The following is a 21,209-nucleotide window of genomic DNA, read 5'->3' as shown; positions in this document are numbered from 1 at the left end:
TAATGGAAGCTCTGCTCTAGGAAGATAATCCCAGTGGCCATATGTAGGATAAATTGGAGCAATCTTTGTTTCTAGGAATACTTTACCATGACTTCATTACCCTGATATAACTTGATTCAACTTTCCAAACGGGACTCTGTTCAGAATATTTTGCAGAAGGTGCATAATAAGAAAGCTGATATATCATACAATTGGCATATAAGGTTTCAATTCATTGTGATATTTAAAAATAGAATATTACTTTTGCTTGTGCCTAAAATTTCAGTTATTAAAGTCAGATAGCAGGGATGACATGAAGACAAATGTGACCTGGCTTGATGCCTGTGTATGCATACAGTTTCTATTTTACTTTTGATGTTAAATAATGCACAAGTTTGGGAGTATCACCAGCTTTCAAATGGCTATGGACATTTTTTATCCTACTTCAAAAACAAGCAGTGTTTGCTAAAGAGGGCCTGTGACCTATTACACTAATAGTGCAAGGATCTCACACACACACACACACACACACACACACAAACAGTTTTCAATAAAAATATTATTTTCACATTAAATATGTCCACATTACCAAAAGACAAAACTGGAAGCAATAAATATGAAAACCAAATCCTACTACTCTACTCCCTTGCTCAACCTGTTATTTGCCTAATAATGTCATCCTCCACCCATGCCATTTCTAAAAATGACTTGTTCAAATTCTGGATAACCTTTCAGACTTAGCTCAGTACTAAGACTTCCATAAAGTTTCCCATTTATAAGAGTAAATAGATCAGATACTGGAGCAGTCAAGAAACCATTGGAATGGCCCATGGAAGATAATGGATCCTGATTTGGGTAGTCGGAGTGTGGTGGAAAGAAGCCTTTCAAAGAGGCTTGACTCCAAACGTTGCTATAGTTGTGACAGGATACATCGGGAAGGGATGAGAAGAACCCGTGCCTGGTTCCACAGTAAATATGAAGCAATATACATAGCAAGTGATAATATATAGGCAAGCTTTGGAAACAAGTGCTTTTTTTTTTTTTATTCAGGCATCTTAATTCACTATCAAAATTCTCTTCAGACTGATCCTCTGTCATTGGATTTTTTAAATTGCTGTGCTAAGCTTTGCCAGCAAGCTCCTCATACCAGCCCTGAGTCTGAATGTGAGCTTCCTACCAGCCCCTGATCAACTCTTTTTCCTTCATGCTCTGATGCCTTCAAGTCTAGTACCATTCCCTTGGTTTTTCACATTTAAAAGTACTAAGATACTTGTTCGAAAGATGGGCATTAAGATTGTAGTCTGCTTTTAATGATATGTAGTGTACGCCCCTCAAGGGGCAAGGATGTACTATGCTTGAGTAACTTTCTTTCCATTGTGAATGCTTCCCTAAAAGGCATAGTTTGTAAATTTTGTTCATGTGAAAAGGGAACATTCGGGCACCTTTTCTGTCCTGCTGATGTGTAGGGCTATTTTTATTTTTTGTTCTTAGCTTTTTTTCTGTGCTTGTGATTTTAAAGGTGCCAGACTGACTGCCCTCGAGCCTGTGTCCCCGATTTCTCCCAAGAATAGGAAAAATACGGGAGGCAGCAGAGCTGGTCATGTCTGGGTCCAGCATATTAGCCTGACCTACTCTGGAAGAATGTTCTCCAAAATATAAAGGAGAAGATTGTTCCTTGTGAATACAGCCCATCTGCTTTCATAGTGGAGAAGACAAATTCTTGTTGTGCCAGCACCAAGTTACTGCAGAGGTTTGGGATCTAGTCAAGCTGAGCCACTCATTCTCTTTGGAAAAAACTAGAATGTTTTTCTCTCTCCCATCTCCACCTGTCACAATTCCATCCTTGAGTTGGGCTCAAGTGCCTCTTTCTCCACAAAACCTTTCTGGACCCCTCTCATGTGATTTTCCTTCCACAGCCCCATAGCACTTTCTCCTATGGCACTTGGCACCTTTTTTCATGTGATTGAAGAATGGATATCATCTTGTTAAAGGCGCTGACATTGTCTCATCCATTCCTGTATATCCTCACACAGAAGCAGAGTATAGTACTGGCAAAGAGTAGATACCTGGGGAACGTTTCTTGAACAGAATAAAAATTTCAAAACTTGTCTTTCAACCTGACCTTTAGGGGTCTGCCCTTTTCTTTCTCTCTGATCAGTGATTGAGATTCTCCTCCAGAGCCTCAGGGTTAGCTAGCAAACTCTCCGAAAACCATGTAGACTCAAACTTTTGGGTTCCAGAAATTATACTTTGGTCCAGCAATGGTCTGAATCAAAATAGCTACCTCCAGGTATCTTACAGACCACCATGACCAGCAAACTATAACATTTAGTCAGAATTTTTTTTTTCCCCAAGTTGTGGTTCATCCATTGCTAGTAGTCTGGTGGACCATCAAGGAGCCCAGTTTAAGGTCTAGAAAGAGAAAAAGTAATAATTAAAAATAATTCCATTGACCTGAATTTAACAGATTCGAAATGTAAAATTACAGTTTTCACAGGAATCCAGTGTGCTTTTTTTAAAAAAAGGTTTATTTATTTATTTTAGAGAGAGACCAGGGGCAGGGTGGGGGGAGGTCAGAGGAGAGACTCTTTAAGCAGACTCCCCACTCAGCACAGAACCCAACACAGGGCTCAATCTCATGACTCATGAGACCATGACCTGACCTGAAACCAAGAGTCAGATGCTTAACCAACTGAGCCACCCAGGTGTCTCAGGAATCCATTATGCTCTTCTTAATAATCATTACATTCTTAAAGATTGCACATATATCACAGACCCCTATTGATTGGTATTATTTGACCAGTGTTCACCAACAGTGCCATGTAGCTCAAAATATTTTCATGTCATTAGTATATTTATTCTGCTGCTGCTAAACCTTTATTTTTCATTATCACTGTTGTATTGCATTATTTCTTTAGTTCACCAAAATAGAACAGTGATTTCAATATGATTCAATAAAGGCAGGAAAAATAGTAATAAAGATAATACCATAAATACCACTTTGGATTAATCTTAAAAATGTAAATTTTGGTGATTTGCACAAGCAGTTGAAAAAGAAAGGTTTGAATACTAAGAATGATGATGGCTCTTTAAAAAATAAGACTTTATGAATTGGTGATCCACTTGCCTGTGATCCCAGTGTGTTTTTGTGATAAAATGACAGATAAAATAAAGCTTTGAGAAGTTTAGCATCAAGTTCAAATATAGCACAATGAACTTTTTAGTAAACCAATTAAGCTGTTGGGTTGTTTGGTTGTTTTTTTCCTGAATAATCAGAAAACAAATACCATACACAATGACCTAGTTTTGTTACTAAAGGCAATTAAAACCCAAAATTTTAAAGGCAACTTTCTAAGGTTATACACATCTCATGATAAAAACAGTTGCAAATTTAACTCTTGGGTAGAAGTTTGTAAAGCAAGCCACAAAGTTTATTACAAAAGTTTTAATCAAGTGTGAAGAATATGACACCAGGACTTTATAATATCAACTACAGTGGAGGCAGCTCAGTTTCCAAGAGTTTAACTCTTTTTCCAGTACTTGATACTTCTTGTTCCTTAGGGGGAAAATGATCTGTAGTTTGGGTTATATTTTAAAAATACATTCAAGGCCTGCAACAGAACATATAGAAATATTTTCCAGTGCCAATGCAACCAGAGAGGATTAGAAATATATTTGCCTCTTTTCTCCCAAGTTGAAACATTTAGCCCTCCCATTTTTAGGTGTGAAATGATTGTCAATCCAATGTGATGGAGTGCTGAAAGCAGTCTTCAGTGAGAAATCTCCCCATAATGTCAGCTCTGTGTTCAATCCTGATGCACGACACTAAGCAGAAGCCAGACAGCATAGTGGTTGAAACCATGGACACTGAAGCTAGATTAGTTGGATTTGAATTTCATTAACCACTTTAGTGACTCAGTTTCCTCATCTGTGAAATATGGATAATAACAGACCTATGACATGGATGGTCATAAACAGGAAATGAGTTAATGTGTTTATGAAGCCCCTTAAAAATGCCTGGCACACAGGAAGCACTAGGTTTGCTACAGCTTATGTATTACAGCCCCCAGATTCTTGCTGACATTCCCAGTAACCTGTGATTATTTGTTAAGACTTTTTACTTCTAGAAATAAAGAAGAAGAAGGAAAACTGGATGTGGATCTGATCCCTGACTCAAGATTCCCATGACGGAACCAGATAGAGATACAGACTGTGGCCAGCATAGTGCCTCACACTGACATAAATATTTGTCTTGAGTTATGCTTTATTGTTCCTATTGAAAACAATGAATTTTTGAAAACCTCAATCTGATGTCCATATGTGGTCCAGATGCCCAGTAAATCATTTTAAGAATGCTGAAAGCCCACAGAACACTGGGCTGGACAGTGACAACCAGGACCATCAGGACTCAAAGCCCTATAGTATGTGGAACTGTTGGCAGGTTTTAGGGATGTTCAAAGTATGATCAAACTTGGAGGCAATACTAACTGAACTGTAATAACTTAAAGGGTGTCAGGTATAAAAGATGAAACTTATTTCATGAGGCCCTAGAAGACAGAACTGGAAGTACTGGGTAGCAGTTAGCTTGAGGAAGCAGTCCGGTTCAGTATGAGAAAGAACTTTCTAGCAGTCAGAACTGTCAGGAAATAAAAGGGACTCCCTTTTGATCTGTCCGTCACTGAGGGCTGGATGTAGAGATTTTATAACCTGGGCTTTCCTGAAAGGAGTTGAAGTTTGATTTTTTTACCCAGTGCCCTCACAGTCTAACTAGACAAGTAGACTCTCCAAGCAGAAAGACGTTGCCTAGACCGTGCCTTCCACTGCTACCGTGCTGAGTCACGTTCCTCAACCCTTGGTGTGAGATTAGAGGCACAGCACTGGCCTCGACATTGGAGGACCTGAGTTCTACTCTGTCACTTTCTGTAGGTCCTTGAGCTGTGAGGGTCCTCTCCACAAAGGCCGCATGTAAACTCCCCATCGTGGAGGCCTTCCTCGGGCCAGTGGTGGCTGTACTGGCGATCTGGCTCCTGGTGGCCGTGACGGTGGTGGTGTTAAAGTCCTCTTGCTGCGGACATGATGAATCGGCTGTCTCATCTGTGTTGGCTTTAGTCCTGGGAGGACTGAAGGTGTTCCTCGGTGTGTTCTTAGAGGAGTCCATCTCTTTTTTCTTTTAGGCCGCTGTGCTCGCTGTGGAGAAAATGTGGTTGGGGAAGGGACAGGATGCACTGCCATGGATCAGGTCTTCCATGTGGATTGTTTCACCTGCATCATCTGCAACAACAAGCTCCGGGGACAGCCCTTCTATGCGGTGGAGAAGAAAGCTTACTGCGAGCCCTGCTACATCGTAAGTTCACATTCTGCTCTGCTGCTTTGCAGAGATGTCTTCTTTGGCAGAATGCCAATCACGCCAGATAGAATATAGCCAGCAGATCTTTATTTCTCCCCCGATTTCAAAGTGTGTGTGTGTGTGTGTGTGTGTGTGTGTGTGTGTAGGTTGGCATATCTTAATTTTTTCCAATTGTCCCCTGTTCATATGAGGTCAGAAAGGCATGTTATGTTAGGAAGATCTGCTTGTCATCAATTAGTGGTCTGCTGGGAAGATCATCCCCCTTGTGCCTTTCCAGCATGTATGTACAAGCTCACACCCCACCCCTGCACAGCAGAAGGCTTCCCAAGTAGCAGAGCCATACCTCTTATTATTAGGTCTCACTGTGCATTTGAATTTGCCAGGATTCATAAAGAAACATTGCAGGGCCTCTAGACTCCTTAATGCTCTTTCAAATTTCTGAGCCCTTTAAGTCACCTCTTATCTTCCCAAAAGATTTCTTACCTACCATACCCAGCAGGTTTTCAATGATGCAAACAGATAGATCCTTTATTATACAGGAAAATGAATAGTAATGCTGACTGAGCTAATAATTCTGTTTTTTTTTTAAAGAACACAGCAACTATATTTTAATAACATAGCTGGGTGGCTAATAAATACTCACACTATCTTCATTTCTTACCGGGCTACTTAAATCTACACATTAAGCTATTTTGTGGTAGAGCAATTTGATGAAGGAACATAAACTTTTTTAAAATTTAAAATACATATCTTTGCTCTCTTTCTGCATGATTTTAATCTGTTTAACACTTATGAGTGGAAAAATCGGTGCAGTGGAAAGATTGGTGCATTTTTGCAAACCCGCAAAAGAGACATGGTTTGGCCTCAGTGCCCAGGCATTTTAACATAAAAGAAGCCTTGGGTGCAAGGTCCCAGGAGTTTTACATAGCTCTGCAGAACACGGAGGTTCAAGTTCACTGCAGAAGCTTCTGGCCTCATTGGTATCTTCCCATGACCTGAAGGCTCTACTCATTGCAGCCCTGGAGTCTGTGGCGCAGACCTGAAAGTTCTTGAAGATGAAGATCTTGCAGGGCTCAATATTGTTTTGCATCTCTTAGGTTCCATTTGATTTTGTTTCTCTCCCCAAAGGCGACTTAACTTAAACACATATGGCATCGTCATAGCGCCTCACAATGCGGGAGCTGGGAACAGATTCCTCTTTTTAGAAGTGAGAACACAGAAACACAGAGAGGAGGAAGATGACCTCTTCCGTTCAGTCCTTGGTGTCACAGCCAGGGCTATATTCAGTTGTTCACACCCCTGGTCCTATAGTCTCTGCTGACACCACACATTTTTAGTTTGTTTAGAACATAAACACAAACACCATAATGTCCTATTGATCTGGAAAGGAGCTGTTACATATGAGAGAAAGTCTACTGAATGAAAGCTTCCCTCTTCAGGAAATAAGAATATTTCAAATCTCACCTTTTGAAATCTTTCCTGAAAAGGGGAAAATTACAAAATCCCCTACCTTTGTAAACAGACTGTATGGACTATCGTTCACAATGACTTAGGGCCACTGCATGAAATTATTTACCGCAGTGAGCTCTCTGACGATGCGATGAGGTCCGCAGAGCCTCTGGAAGCAGCTGTGGCCGTTCGTCCTTATATGAAGTGACCACACACCGCTGTGGTTTTTTTTGTTTTGTTTTGTTTTGTGTTTTGTTCTTTGTAGCTCTATGTCTATTTTTCATCCTTTTGGGGACTGTATTGTTGATTCTTGCCACTTTAATGGTGCTCTGGCAGTAGCCTCCTTCATTTTTTCTCATGTCCCTCAGGGCTAGGAAGCATTGGAACAATATTGGGAAACAGTGTAACATGGTGTGAAGAACATGGCTTGAATTTCATTTCATCACTTAATGCTTTGTCTCCTTGAGAAAGTTACTCGATCTTTCCAAGCCCCTGCCCTCCCCATATATATAATGGGGGTGATTGCAGGATTCTCCCCAGTGGCTTCTGAAGATGAAATGAAGCAATCCTGTAAAGCACACTTGGCCTGCCCAAGGAATGGTAATGGAATGCATGTTATTCTGAGATAAATTTTGGTAATATTTCTGACATATTTAGTATTTCTGAATATGAGGACATTACATGTGTCGTGAGACTCCTTGGGCTCTAGCAAATTGTTTTAACCTCTCAGGCATACCCCTGTCCCATTTTTAAATGCTTTTCTTGCCCTTTTGAGGGTGTAATGAGACTGAAAAAAAAGGTGTAATCAGGCTAAATTATGGGTTTCTACTGTGTGTCGGCTCAGGTTCCAAGCTCCATGCCAGGCATAGGAGCTCAGTGATTCTTCAGTTGGTAATTCTCTCTGCTTTGGTTGCCTACTGTCAGACTGTGCTTATGACAAGGGGAGAGTATCTGGGAAATATTTAATCACATCCTTGGAAGAGCTGGGTGAAGTCAAACAATGGAAATTCTTACCATCCTTTTTGACTTCTCTCCCTCCAAAGAACCTTTAATCAAGATTTTTCTTTATGAGATCTATCCATGGTGACTCTAAAAATGTAATTTAATTCTTATCAGAATTCAGTTAAGCTGGATTCAGAGACCCTTGTTCAGTATTGATTTCAGAGTTCAACACAGCCCTCAAGCTCTAGGATGGATGTGTTAGTGTTTTAATTTCTTTGGGACTTTTCATTAGTACAATAAGCTGCCGCACCAGAAGTGTAAAAGTTTTCTTTTGATGAGATTTAGGGAAGCTGGGGGACTAAAAGGAAACAAATTGGTTTTGAAGACAGAGTGTGTAGTAAGGAGGAGCATGTGTCTTGGAATCAAAACTCTCCAACAGAAGCACCTGTGATGCCATCCGTTCAAACTGTCTCTTGTTTTGTTGGTGGAAACTGAGGTCCAAGAGACATCCTGTATAAAAAAAAAAAAATGGAAAAAACCCAGGCCCTGGGCCTCAGTCAGTATGTTTTTTTTTTTTCAATAGAATCAGAATATTAATGATCATGGTTTAGTTCATTATTTCTGTGTAAAGACCATCCATGTATGATGCTTTGAGTTTAGAAAGAAGACTTCTTATATAACTTTAATTTGTTCTTGCCTAAATTGATTATTGACCAACTTAGATCATATTTGAATTGACCTTTTATATAATTTAGAGGGAAAATATATCAGTTATGTCTTTATCTTTGCTTCACTGATTATTCTGATTTTCCTGTTGTCTCTTGAATCCTTAATCCTTACACATACATAACTATAATTAAACCAGTTTGGTTCTCTGGGCACTTTAATTTTCTTTAATCATTTTATACGTGCTTTCTTTTGTGTTTTCTATTGGTTGACTTAATAAAATATGTATATAGCTTTCCATTGTTAATAACCTCTATTTTTTTTATCTTTTTATCTGTTTAGTTTTACATTACATTTGTATACTACATTTTAAAGCTGTTTGCCACTAGAAGGATATTGGGCATTTTTTATTCTTTCAGTATTGTGAATAACATGCCAATAAGTAGCTGAGTAAAAGTTTTATATTATTTTGAGTTTTTTCCCTACAAAATTCTTTGATTTATATTACCAAGTTTACTTTGTAGCAATTTGGAGAACTTTTGCTAGATTTGTTAAGAAAGATTTTTCAAATTACAGAACCATCAGCAATGTGAAGCCATATATTAAACTATAACTTATCCAGTATTGAGATTTATTTATATTTACTTTGAACAAATTTAATAAGTCTTACATAATAGTTATTTTTTTAAGATTTTATTCATTTATTTGAGAGAGAGCACAAGGGAGGGGAAGGGCAGTAGGAAAGGGAGAAGCAGGCTCCCTATTGAGCAGGGAGCCCAACACAGGACTCTATCCTAGAACCCCAGGATCATGACCAAGCTGAAGGCAGATGCTCAACCAACTGAGCCACCCAGGCACCTAGTTATTTTATTTTTTAAAAGATTTTGTTTATTTATTTATTTGAGAAAGAGAGAGAGAGAGCACACTTGAGTAGAGGGAGTTGCAGAGGGAGAGGTACAAGCAGACTCTTTATTGAGCATGGAGCCTGATGTGGGGCCCCATCCCGTAACCCCAAGACTGTGACCCAAGCTGAAATTGACAGTCAGACACCCAGCTGACTGAGTCACTCAGAGCCCCCTGTAATAGTTATTTTAAGTTTATGTATAGTTGTTAGCAAAATCAATGAGATGCTTTTGTACTTTAGTGATCTCTTAAAAGCTGTTTTGATTATTCTTATGGATTTGTGTAAACAAATCAACAGATTAAAATGATGAGCACTAAGCTTCCTTAAGAAGTAAGGTGATATAAACAGAATATATTGCTTCTAGACCTTACCTTGGTGTGACCTTGGATAAGTCATTTAATTTCTGAGAACCAGTATCCTCATTTATAAAATGAGGCTTTTCTTATGAAAGGAAGATATTAGCTTCTTCTTTGTCTTCTAAGACTAGGAATGAACAATTGTGATGTTTTTTACATTACAAAATCCTTTACTAATATAAGGGCTTAATCCATTAATAACATTGTTATCATTGCTTTTTCCCTTAGCATACTCTGATACAATTTAGAAATCCTCTATGTTTGGGGTAATTTCATAGCTACAGTTGCTATGGAAATACTGAAATAAATGGACGTCATAGAAGGAATATGAGGACATACGTGAGAAGAAGAGGTTCATGCCTTGCTTAAGATTTTTATGTTGGTTTGAGTATGAGAGGCAGTAGCTGTACCTCCCATTCATTGTTCTTCTGTCCTGAATGAGACATGCCATAAGTATAGATTAACAGAAGAACTGCTATGTCCTTAGCATTGCCAAGCAGTCTGGGCCTGAGACATAGCACATCCGAGATTCTCAGTCAAAGTCTGTTTATGAAATGGCAGCCAAAGATCTTCCCCTAAACCAGGTCTCTTACTCAGAGTGGATCAAATCCAACTTCTAACTCTCCCAACAGTGGAAGTTGGTACATTTTTTATTAGAGTTAAAATCCAAGTGATTAAAAGACCTCAGGAAACAGGAGGCCAACTCTGCAGGAGACTAAACACTGTGAGGTTCCTGAGCTTACACATTAGTGGCCAACATGCTAGCAGCCTTTTGCTCCCTTATGTCACTAAATGGCCACAGTCTCCTACCTCTGCAGGAAAGTTGTCCTTTAATACACTCAATTCCTCCTAATGGTGTTTTAAAAGCAGTTATGGCCAGTGCTTTATGTGGGCGTTGGGAAAGGAGCTCAGTTTGGACAAAAGGTGAAAAATCCATGTGAACTTCCCTTCTCTTTTCTCAAATGCCCACACCTGCTCCCTCACCTCTAAGGAGTGTCTGTCTTTCTCCCCTCACATCAAGTGCACCTGCACACATACTTCCTTCTTGATGTTACGTCATTATCCCTCAAGCACTCTCTCAGAAAGGAGAAAATGCTTCAAGAAAGAGGGACATCTGTCAAGTATCCTCTAAAGCGATTTCACCATGCTAACTACTACTGATCGTTCTATCTGCACCCCCTCCTTACATTTTACAATGCTCCTGGGCACCTCTCATTGCATGTTACCATTTCTACCAGAACCTTGTGAAATAGATGGATGTGGAGGTGGGGGATGGGGAATTATTGGTCCCACCTAATAGTGGCTTTGTATTTTCAAAAGGAAAGACAAACTAAGGCTAGAGACAGATCTTCTAACTTGTATTTGATTACTAGATCCATATTACCACCTGGAAACTAATATTCAATTCCTAAAAATATGAAGACACTGATAGCCCTCTGCGATTAGAGCCTTCCATTTCCAACATTTGAATTGATGACCACATAAGTCGTGCCTTCCAGCATTCCAGAACTTGAAATGCTCAACTTCTGTTGGCAGAAAAAGTCAAGCCTTTCTTTTCTTGAATATTTACATGTGACTCTCCCTGAAATACCTCAAGTTTCAAGGAAAACACTTCTTTTTATGGTTAAAAATAATAATAATAACATTTGTTTAGTGCTCTAAATTTTATAGAGGACTCTTCTTTTATTTTATGTCACCTATAATGATCCTAGAAAATAGTATGATCATTATTGCCTTCCTTTCCAGTAATAAGAAGCTGAGTTTTAGAAAAAGTCAACATGTTCTGTTCCATAAAGCATGAGCATCAGATCTGAGAGTTGACCTTGGCCCTTGATTCTCAAGTCCAGCTCTTTTCATGCACCCAACCAGTCACTGGAAATCTCATCTGTTATGAATAGGTTTCCTTTCTCATAATTAATTTTTTCTCTATTACCATTTTTTCATGATGTCAAGTTTAAAAAATACAGTTAACCTACACCCTGAATTTTATAAAAATTTTTGCCTTATTTCTGGACATATTAGAACAATATCAAGCTCAAAATATCCTTTCTTATGGTATTCATTCTTAAATACAACCATGTTTTTAAGTATTATATGCTCATTAGAGAAAAATTAGAAAATGTATTAAAATATGCATAGTTCCCCCATCTAATTGATATAACAGTTTATATTTTACCACACATTCCTTTTTCAATATATCTGTGTATAGATATAATCATACATCTATATACATGTGGTTTACACATGTGTGTACACATACACACAAATGGGATCATACTATCCATACTAATTAGTAACTTGCTTTAGTTACATGACAGTACATTAAACTTTGCCTTCTCCAAAGGGCATTCACATGATGTGATGAGCAGTGGGTGTAAAGCTATATGTTGGCAAACTGAATTTAAATAAAAAGATAAATCACACACACGCCCACACACACACACCCAAAAAAAGAAAAGAAAAAAAATACCTTCTATGGGCATTCAAAAAGAATATATAGGGGATCCCTGGGTGGCGCAGCGGTTTAGCGCCTGCTTTTGGCCCAGGGCGCGATCCTGGAGACCCGGGATCGAATCCCACGTCGGGCTCCCGGTGCGTGGAGCCTGCTTCTCCCTCTGCCTATGTCTCTGCCTCTCTCTCTCTCTCTCTCTCTCTCTCTGTGTGTGTGTGTGTGTGACTATCATAAATAATAAATAAAAATTTTAAAAAAAAGAATATATATCACCTACATACCTTCCCCCCCCCCCAAAAAAAAAGACTCAAAGAAATATTCCAGCAGACAGATAATCAAAATAAAGTATGTGGGAAATCCAGGACTAATAAAATGGTGATAAGCAATGAACCAATGCAACTAATAGTTAAAGAGAGAGGAAAAGATAAATAGCAAATTCAGGCTAAAAGAAAATAATATTAATCACCTATTAACTACAATATTAATGGCAAAGTACAACTCAGAACAAAACTATTACATAGGCCAAAATACATTACTTTATTGATAAATGTCACAGTTCTAGAAAAACAGCCCTGAGCCTTTCTTTGTTAAATATCATTACATTGAAACATATAATACAAAAATATTGATGAAATATAAGACGAAAATGGTTAAACCATATGCTTTATAAATCTTTAACACATTCTGTGCAGTCTTTGACAAACCAATTATGGAAGTTGAGTAATATGATTAATGTGATTGATTTGATCCATATAAGCAAAGAGATTGTATCTTCTTTTCAAATCTCTGTGGAAGACTTAAAAAACATTGTCTCATAGTCTAAGAGGAAAATATAGGCATTTTTCTACTTTGGCTCGCAGAGTTGCACGTAGCATTACAATAAGACAAGAAACCTATCAAAGGATAAAGAAATAAGCATACTCGTGGGTTAAAGACTTCTTAGAAAGTAGTGCTGATGGTAATGCTGCATGACAACCAGAATGAGACTCAGCCAGAGTTGAATTCCAGTACAGCTAGGATCATTAACTGCAGCAGGAAAGGATGCATATATTTTCATGTAAAGGCCTAGAAAAGGACAACCAAGTCAACCTGCAGGAATAAGGAAATCATTAAAGGCAGTTATTGATAAACTGAGGAATATTAAAATTTTCAGGTCCAGGAGATGATTCTTTGAAAATTTAAAAATTAATATTGCACTTAAAATTTTATAGAAGAGACTATGACCTGTGCACACTTAACATGCAGAGGAAGAACACCTGAATAATTCCATGAACAGGGGTAGAATGCAAACCTACTACCTGAGAAAGCACCTGGAAATTTCACCAAAAGGACTTCTCAGGTCTTTAAAGAACAAATGATTCCTGTGCTAGTTCAACTTTCAGAGCTCAGCAAGACAAGATAAGCTTCTCAGATCATTTTAGAAAGCTAACCTGATCCTGATCAAGAATACCTAAACACGGTTGCCCCCAAAAGAAAAGTCTGCTCATCGGACTTTCACGCATGCAGAAATCCTAAACGAAGTATTAGCAAATTGAGTGCCATGTAATGAAACATCCCAGGTAATTCAATGTTAGGACAATGTTAGGAACACTTTAACATAATCCATTACATAGATATCAAATGTTAATAAATTAGTCATCTCCATAAATGCCAAGAAGGCATTTAATGACATTTATCGCACATCCTTGTTTAAAACAAAAGCAGTTGCAAGAACACAAAACAAGCTGTAAGTAAAACAGAAGAGGAAAGAAGATATATGTTTAATAGAATAAAATAAACTAATGGCCAGCCTTCTTCCTATATTTTGCTGGATGTGCATAGGATCACTGCTATTATATTAATATTGTTTTTAACATTCTAGCCTTCATTATGGGAATTGGGAAACAAAAAGTCTTATATAAACTTTAGTGTCTGTAACTTTTTCTTTGTTTTGTATGTGTATTTCAATTTATTGTGTTATATTTCTAACACACAAAGATAGAAAGCATAATATGATGAAATCTCATGTACCCTTTATCCAGTTTAACAAAACAGAAATTCCATTGAAACCCTTAGGTTCTTGTTCCTAATCACATTCCCAGAACTCTTGTACAGAGGTAGTCATTATGTTAAATCTGTTTTTATCATATCCATGCACTTTTTTATATTTTGCCTACATATCTCTAAAAACATGGTGTCATTGTATGTATAGTGTTTCTCAATTTTAGATGAATAGCGTTTATCATACCTATTTTTCTGAGACTCTCACTCAAAGTCCTAAAACTAGGATGTATCAATATTTATAGATGATGTGACTATTCTAGAAAATCTGAGAAAATCTAAAGTCTTAGAATAATAAAAGTTTAGTCGGTTGACAAAATTACAATTATAAATTTAGGTTTAGAAAATACAACAGGAACAAAAGCCCTATACAGAAGCAACAAAAAGTATAAAATACTGAGATAAATCTTTAAAAGCATAAATGATCTAAGTGAAGAATGCTATAAAATTTTACAGGGATAATTAACCCGTGAGCAAAATGATTTGGGGATTGAATATACTTTGGAAAGCACCTCTCTCTTCAACAGGCATTCATATCATTACCCTGTAATTATACAAGAGCAAGGCTGTAGGGGAGGGGAGATAGTTACTGCATTGCCCTTTGTAAAGGTTTTTATTTAGCCCTTTTTCCCAACTAGCCCCCAGTCCTCTGCTGACCAAGGCTGCTGCTCACCACATCCCTATAGGCTCCAGGCCGACCCTTGGTGAGGGTAGGCAGGCATGACCTGCAGGCAGACTGCCCAGAAAAAGGAAGAGGCTAGCTGAGTGTAACCTTTTTTTTTTTTCCAGTTCCGATCCCAAAGTATATTTATTTTTGATGTTATAGTATTAGAATGTATTTCAAAGGCCAGAAGGAAGGAACCTTAGAAATTCAATAATGTCAGTTTACAGCTGAGAACACCTAAAGCCCAAGAAAGCTGACTGATTTGCCTGAGGTTATATGGTTTATTAATGGCAGAGGCAGGAATAGAAACTATGAACCTTGATGATGCCTTCAAAGATCTGCTTTCTTTGGGACTGACATGAAGAGGTTTAATCATATGTGGCTATAGACTCCAGAGAAACATCCCTAGAAAATGTTGGATTCCATAAATTTTGGTTGGAGAATGTAGAAATAGGACAGGGTTTGCTTCAGCTCCAACCAAGATGGAGAGTCTCAGATTTCCAGGTTAAATGCCTCTGAAACTTTATGCTAGAACCTTCCCACTGCCCTAGTTTGTTTATTTTTAAATCAAGCATGAACTCACCACTCGGTATTTGCCAGAGTTTGGATGAATGTCAGCATCAGGCCACTGTAATAATGGTTTAAGATTATTTAATCCTATTACTTGTACACTTCATTAGGCTGAGTGAATTGTTGGCAGTGGTTCAGTAAACTTCCTACTTTAGAGATAAAAGGATGGAAAGAAAACAGGGAAAGGAGTCTGTTCCTCATTTTCTTTCCTATTTATCGTTTGTCTCTGAAAGGATAAAGGAATGATAATTACCCAGATACAGCACATAATCTTGTATTAGCAGGGTCTCCTGAACTGCTCTGTCCCCTCAAAAGAGAAAAAGTATCTATAACCTTATGTTTCCAATTAGAAGAAAAGGACTGGGACAGAGGGGAGAGAGAGAGAGAGAGAGAGAGAGAGAGAGAGAGAGAGAGAAGAGTGTTTATGCTTTAAAATCAATGTTAAAAATAAACCTGAAAATAAGAGTCAAGAGTCCTAGGTAAGACATTCAATCTTTCACTTAGCAGGCCCAGTGTGAGGCAACAAATGATTATCAAGAAAAATCATGGAATGTAGAGTCCGACTGGTTCACACCCAGCTTGACCAGCTACCATTCTATAGTCACCTCATTTATTTTACCTTAAACTTCCCCCATGAATAGAATGGAAGTAATATTTCTTACCTCAGTTGCTAAATAAGGGTTCAGAGAGGCTGACAGGGCTGAACAAAAAATCAAAGTGTGGGGACTTTGAACAGTAAATAACTGCAGAGGGCCAAGCCCTACATGCTACATGCAACAGAATCAGCAATGGAGAACTTTGCTTCCCTTGAATCCCCACAGGGCAGTTATGAGTCAGCATTGCAGTCTCCAGAATGTTGCATGTTGCTGGTTCGAGAGCTCGTAGCATCTGAGGGGCAGTGACGAGTCATGAGACTCTCAAAGCTTGGTTTTCCCAAAATGTATGAGAGGTCACCTGCTTTGGAATCACCCTCAAGTCCTCATGAAAAAAGTAGAGTTCTGGACCACTCCCCAGAATCTCTGCGCAGGGAGCCGAGACATGTGCATCTTCTACAAGACTCTTGAGGGAGGTTTTTGTGCATGCTCAGTTTGAGATCCACGTGTCTGTATTTCTAGCCCAGCTCATCTAAGAAGTAGTCCCAAAATACTTCACTATCTCCCATCTCTTTCCTTCACATTCTTTTTACCACACTTGCCCAAATGGGACTGTCTTCTCCTGGACGTTGATGTTTTACGCTTCTGTCTGTGCTCCAGGCTGCTGTCTGCCTCGTGCTTTTTCCCATCTCCATGGTTTGAAAATCTGTATCAACCAACCTTAAAAAGCTTTCCTGGAGCTATCCCAAATAGATGTGGCCTTTTCCGATGCCGTGCTTTTGTTTCTTCCTTTCTCCTATGACTTCACTCTCTACAACTGGGATTGAAGTCAGTTGTCTTTGATACATTCTCTTGCTGTTTGAACCCAGTAGAGAGTGCACCATGTTGGAATCAGGGTATCTCATTTTGTTCCTCTTTATCTTTTCCATGATTCTTGTCACAATAGGTGAGCCATCCCTGCTTCGATATTTATGGGGGGTGGGGGCAGAAGGGACCTGGTTTCACTCTAGATTCTAGTGTCTCATGAGAAGGTCTTTGACTCTTTGCCCTTTGGTACACCTTGGGTTTGAGACTCCCTGTGCATATAAGAAGCAGAGAGGAGAACTTGGCTCTGGGAGCCTGTGAGCAGTCACTGCTGAAATGTAAATGTAAAAGATTGAAGAGAAAGATGTGAGAGTGGAGCCAGCTGTCTAGCTTCCAGTCGTAGAATTATCATAAGAGCTGGCGCTCTCAAGGTCAAACACACAGACCTGACTCCGGGATGAAAACTGCCAGAGTTTGAATGGGGGTTCTCTGATGTTCCGATGACTTTGAATGGGCCATGGTAATTCCCTCTAGCCAGGGAAGCCAGCTTCCAACCAGGCTTACTTAAAAGAAGAGAAGAGAAGAGAAGAGAAGAGAAGAGAAGAGGAGAGGAGAGGAGAGGAGAGGAGAGGAGAGGAGAGGAGAGGAGAGGAGAGGAGAGGAGAGGAGAGGAGAGGAGAGGAGAGGAGAGGAGAGGAGAGGAGAGGAGAGGAGAGGAGAGGAGAGGAGAGGAGAGGAGAGGAGAGGAGAGGAGAGGAGAGGAGAGGAGAGGAGAGGAGAGGAGAGGAGAGGAGAGGAGAGGAGAGGAGAGGAGAGGAGAGGAGAGGAGAGGAGGAGAGGAGGAGAGGAGGAGAGGAGAGGAGAAGAGGAGAAGAGAAAAGAAAAGAAAAGAAAAGAAAAGAAAAGAAAAGAAAAGAAAAGAAAAGAAAAGAAAAGAAAAGAAAAGAAAAGAAAAGAAAAGAAAAGAATCTGCTTCCAGGATCTCTCTTTTGCTCACGTCCCCGCAATCAAGTGATGCCAGCAAGGTTGGCATCGTCATAACATGGGGAGTGCTCTTTTTGAACACTTCATGATGACAAGGGTCTGGTATGCTGTAAGTCTTCAAAAATGTTTACTTTTAAAAAAATTTTTTTAAGTAAAAAAGTTTACTTTTCTTAACTTCAAGATTGTTTAATAAAACAGTCTTTTACATTTATAATATGGGAAAGCAGGATGCCAAGAAGGGGGAAAGACATGCTCGAGGGTATCACAGGTGGATGGAGGTGCTTAGAACTCTTTAAGCCAAAAAAAAAAAAAAAAAACCTCTTTAAGCCCTGAAAGCCATGAACACACATATGTAATGAGTTTATAAATTATATCAAAATATTGTTTTTGAAAGGAGAGTAAAAATGTCTCCAAAAAGCTATTTTTCACCTTATGGGCTGGCTCTTTATTAATGCTGAAAGGTATTTGAGGCAGCTTACATTAAGAAAGTCACTGGGACACATTAGTTAGAATAAAACTGAACCTTCTAAAACGTATCCCTTTAAAAAGTCAAAATTTGTATTTTTAGTCTAGTTTAGGCAGACTCTAAATTCTATTATAAAGCATAACAAATACACAAATAGGTTTTCCACAAAATAGATTGTAAGAAATGTGTCAGGGTCTCCCAGGAGAGGACTGGGGGAGGAGACTAGGGACATTTTGGGGGAAACAGGCATTGATAAGAAAGTCTTCATGGAGGAAGAGGCATATACCATGGTGTCACATGGTAAATCTGATTTTCTCCTAATGCCACATAGTCAGTCTTTTTCCACTCTTGACAAGACAAACGGGAATTGTTACTATTCCTTCCTTTCTACAAATTAACAAAATGAAGGCTTAATAAACCAAGGGCTTTGGAAAATGAGGAATTAGCCTAGGATTAGAGCAGAACTTTGAGCTACTTCCTGCACTCTAAATCTTAGCCTCTACCTTTCTCTTGAAGTAAATTCAAGCTAACAGATGGCTTGTCATCAGATAGGATTTTTTTTTAAATCAGCAAGTCTTTTTTTAATAAACCTCAGACCCCAGTTTGGTTACCACTGTTTTGAGAATCTTTCCCTATGTTCTTCTAAGCTGAAGACAAGCACTCCACTTGTCCTCAGAACTTTTCTCTCTACCTTGGTTTTACTCCTTCACCTTTGTTTTAAGACAAGGAGCACTTTATGGGAGAACACATCGTTATTCCAACAGCCCACCTTTCTGTGCCCACCTTATATCAGCTGGCATTCTTACCCTCGTGGATTCTCGCTCATCATTTTTTTCCGTTGTTTTTGGTGCCTCTTTCCCCTGCTCAACCCCAGACCTTACCCTGCATCACCCAAAATAGTGCCCAGAGCAATACCTCTCTCCCTGAAGGCCAGTTAGTTTTGGGTTTGTGCGTAAGTTTGGGGTTTTCATTGTTTTCTCTTTCTTCCCTTTTTTTTTTTTTTTAAATGAAGGTACTAGTCTGCTTGGGATACTATAAGAAAATACAGTAGACTGAGTAGCTTAATGACTTCCCCAAAAGAAATTCATTTTCATAATTTTAAAGACTGCAAGTCCAAAATCAGGATGTGTGTATGGTCAGATTCTGATGAGATCCCTCCTTTCTGGCTTCTTACCATGTCCCCAGGAAACGGAGGGGGGAAAGAGAACAGCTCTGTGGTGTCTCTTCTTATGAAAGCACTAATCCCATCGTGAGAGCCCACTCTCATAACCTCATGTAAACCTAATTACCTCCCAAACACCTCATCTCCAAATACCATCACATTGGGATTAGAGTTTGAACATATGAATTTGGGGGGAGACACAATTGAGTCCATAGCAATGGATTACATCTTTTGGCCATATGTCTGTGAGTGCATTATCTGCCCTGGGTAATGGGGTAACAATTAGAATATCCTGTGTTTCTGGGTATAAAAGCTGTGTACTTAGGTAGTTAACAGGTGTTTATGAAGCATCCTGTTGCCTTTAATTTTTTTTTTTTTTTTTGCTACACTCTCAGCACAGCCCTATTAGTGTCCAAAACATTGCAGAGCCATGCTGCATTTTCCCTTAAGGATATACTTCTACCCACTAGATCTTACTTCATTTTTAAGACCAGAAGGAGAGAAAGACTTGGTTCTTTACAGGGTTGTTGTGCATTCCTATTAGATCATTAGGAAATTGGCACAAGTGGCAGGAAGCCCGACTGGCCTGAGTCTGGCCAGGCAGTGTCTGCAGGTCATTCCAGCAAAGCTGTTGGAATAACGATGTGTTCTCCCATAAAGTGCTCCTTGTCAAAGTCTTTTTTGGAATTAACTCCTCATGCATGGATCAATAAACCTCACCAACTTGCCAATGTAATTAAGAGGTGGAAGGTTAAGCATTACCATTAATTAAGTTCAAAGTAAAATAAAACGAAGAAGGTTGTTTTTTATGAAATTGTGCTGTCCCATTCTGCTCAAAGGTGTTTCTGACTTCTTATAGAGGAGAATCCAGAAAATGGAGGGGTCATGGTCTCCACTGCCTTGGTTAAAGCAAGCATTTGAACACATGTTACTTGAATATTTTTAACTAAAGAGTAAACTCTTTGCCGATTCTAAGAGCCGATGAATGAACACCTGAGGGCTGAGTTCAGTGCTGTGGGGGCTACAAGCAGCATGAGACTCAGCTATGGTTTCACCGAGCCCTTAGCTGAATGAGAACTACCAGACACGCACACGACCATAACACAGGGCCGAATCTATCTGGGAGAGAGATTCAGGCAGTGGTGGGAGCTCAGAGAAGAGGGTGGGGGTGCAGGGGACCAGCATCAGAAAAGATCCCCCAGATGGTGCAGCATTTGAGCCAGGCCTGGAAAGTGGAGTAGGATTTGATAGGGGGAAGAGGAGGAACAAGCACAATTCACAATTCCAATTTCTGAATATTTATTTTCCTTGTTGAACTTTACAATTTCTGGAATCAAAGGAAAAGAACTCAGCCTTGATGGTAAGTAGGGATTTATTGAGCATTCGTTGCCTGTGTGCTCTTCCGTGGAAAATTTGGGAGTGAAGGAGGTAAAAAGTATCTCCAGGTGCATAGGTTTTTCTGTATACACGGCAGACCATCCTAGACTCATCACCTTCCTCTGATGACATCTTAAAGGGATTCATCACAAAGGCCAAATTCCTTTGTCTTGAGACCATAAGAAACAAGAGCCAAGGGAATGGTCTTGGTGATACTACCCTTCCTTTTCTAAAGGAAAAAAAAAAAAAAACTAGCAGAGAAGCATGTATGTACTTCTAGACAGTTTAAATCCATTTTGCTGGTAGAATTGAGTGACAAAGGATTTAGCCATTGAAGCTGGAAGGGACCTTGAAGAATCTCTAACCCAAGCCCCTCTTTCTGCAGATTACTAAACCGAAGCCCCGTAGGAGTACGATTTTTCCAGGTAAAAGAGAACCACGCAAATTTCCTAAA

The 21,209-nt window shown here is 39.1% G+C and overlaps 1 protein-coding gene across 23 annotated transcripts in view; it reads left to right on the top strand.

Annotated features, from left to right (window-relative positions):
• Window positions 1-21,209, top strand: part of LOC121477519 (LIM domain containing preferred translocation partner in lipoma) — a 667,092-nt gene that overhangs the window by 539,770 nt on the left and 106,113 nt on the right. For all 23 annotated transcript variants that reach the window (XM_041731917.1, XM_041731895.1, XM_041731914.1 and 20 more), the window contains one exon: window positions 5,154-5,323. In XM_041731917.1, the coding sequence (XP_041587851.1) occupies window positions 5,154-5,323 (170 nt within the window). The remainder of the gene's footprint in view (window positions 1-5,153; window positions 5,324-21,209) is intronic.

Source organism: Vulpes lagopus, chromosome 17 (genome assembly GCF_018345385.1).
Source record: "Vulpes lagopus strain Blue_001 chromosome 17, ASM1834538v1, whole genome shotgun sequence".
Taxonomy (NCBI): Eukaryota; Metazoa; Chordata; class Mammalia; order Carnivora; family Canidae; genus Vulpes; species Vulpes lagopus.
Note: the sequence above shows the minus strand (reverse complement) of the source record. Positions and strands in the feature narration are given on the sequence as shown.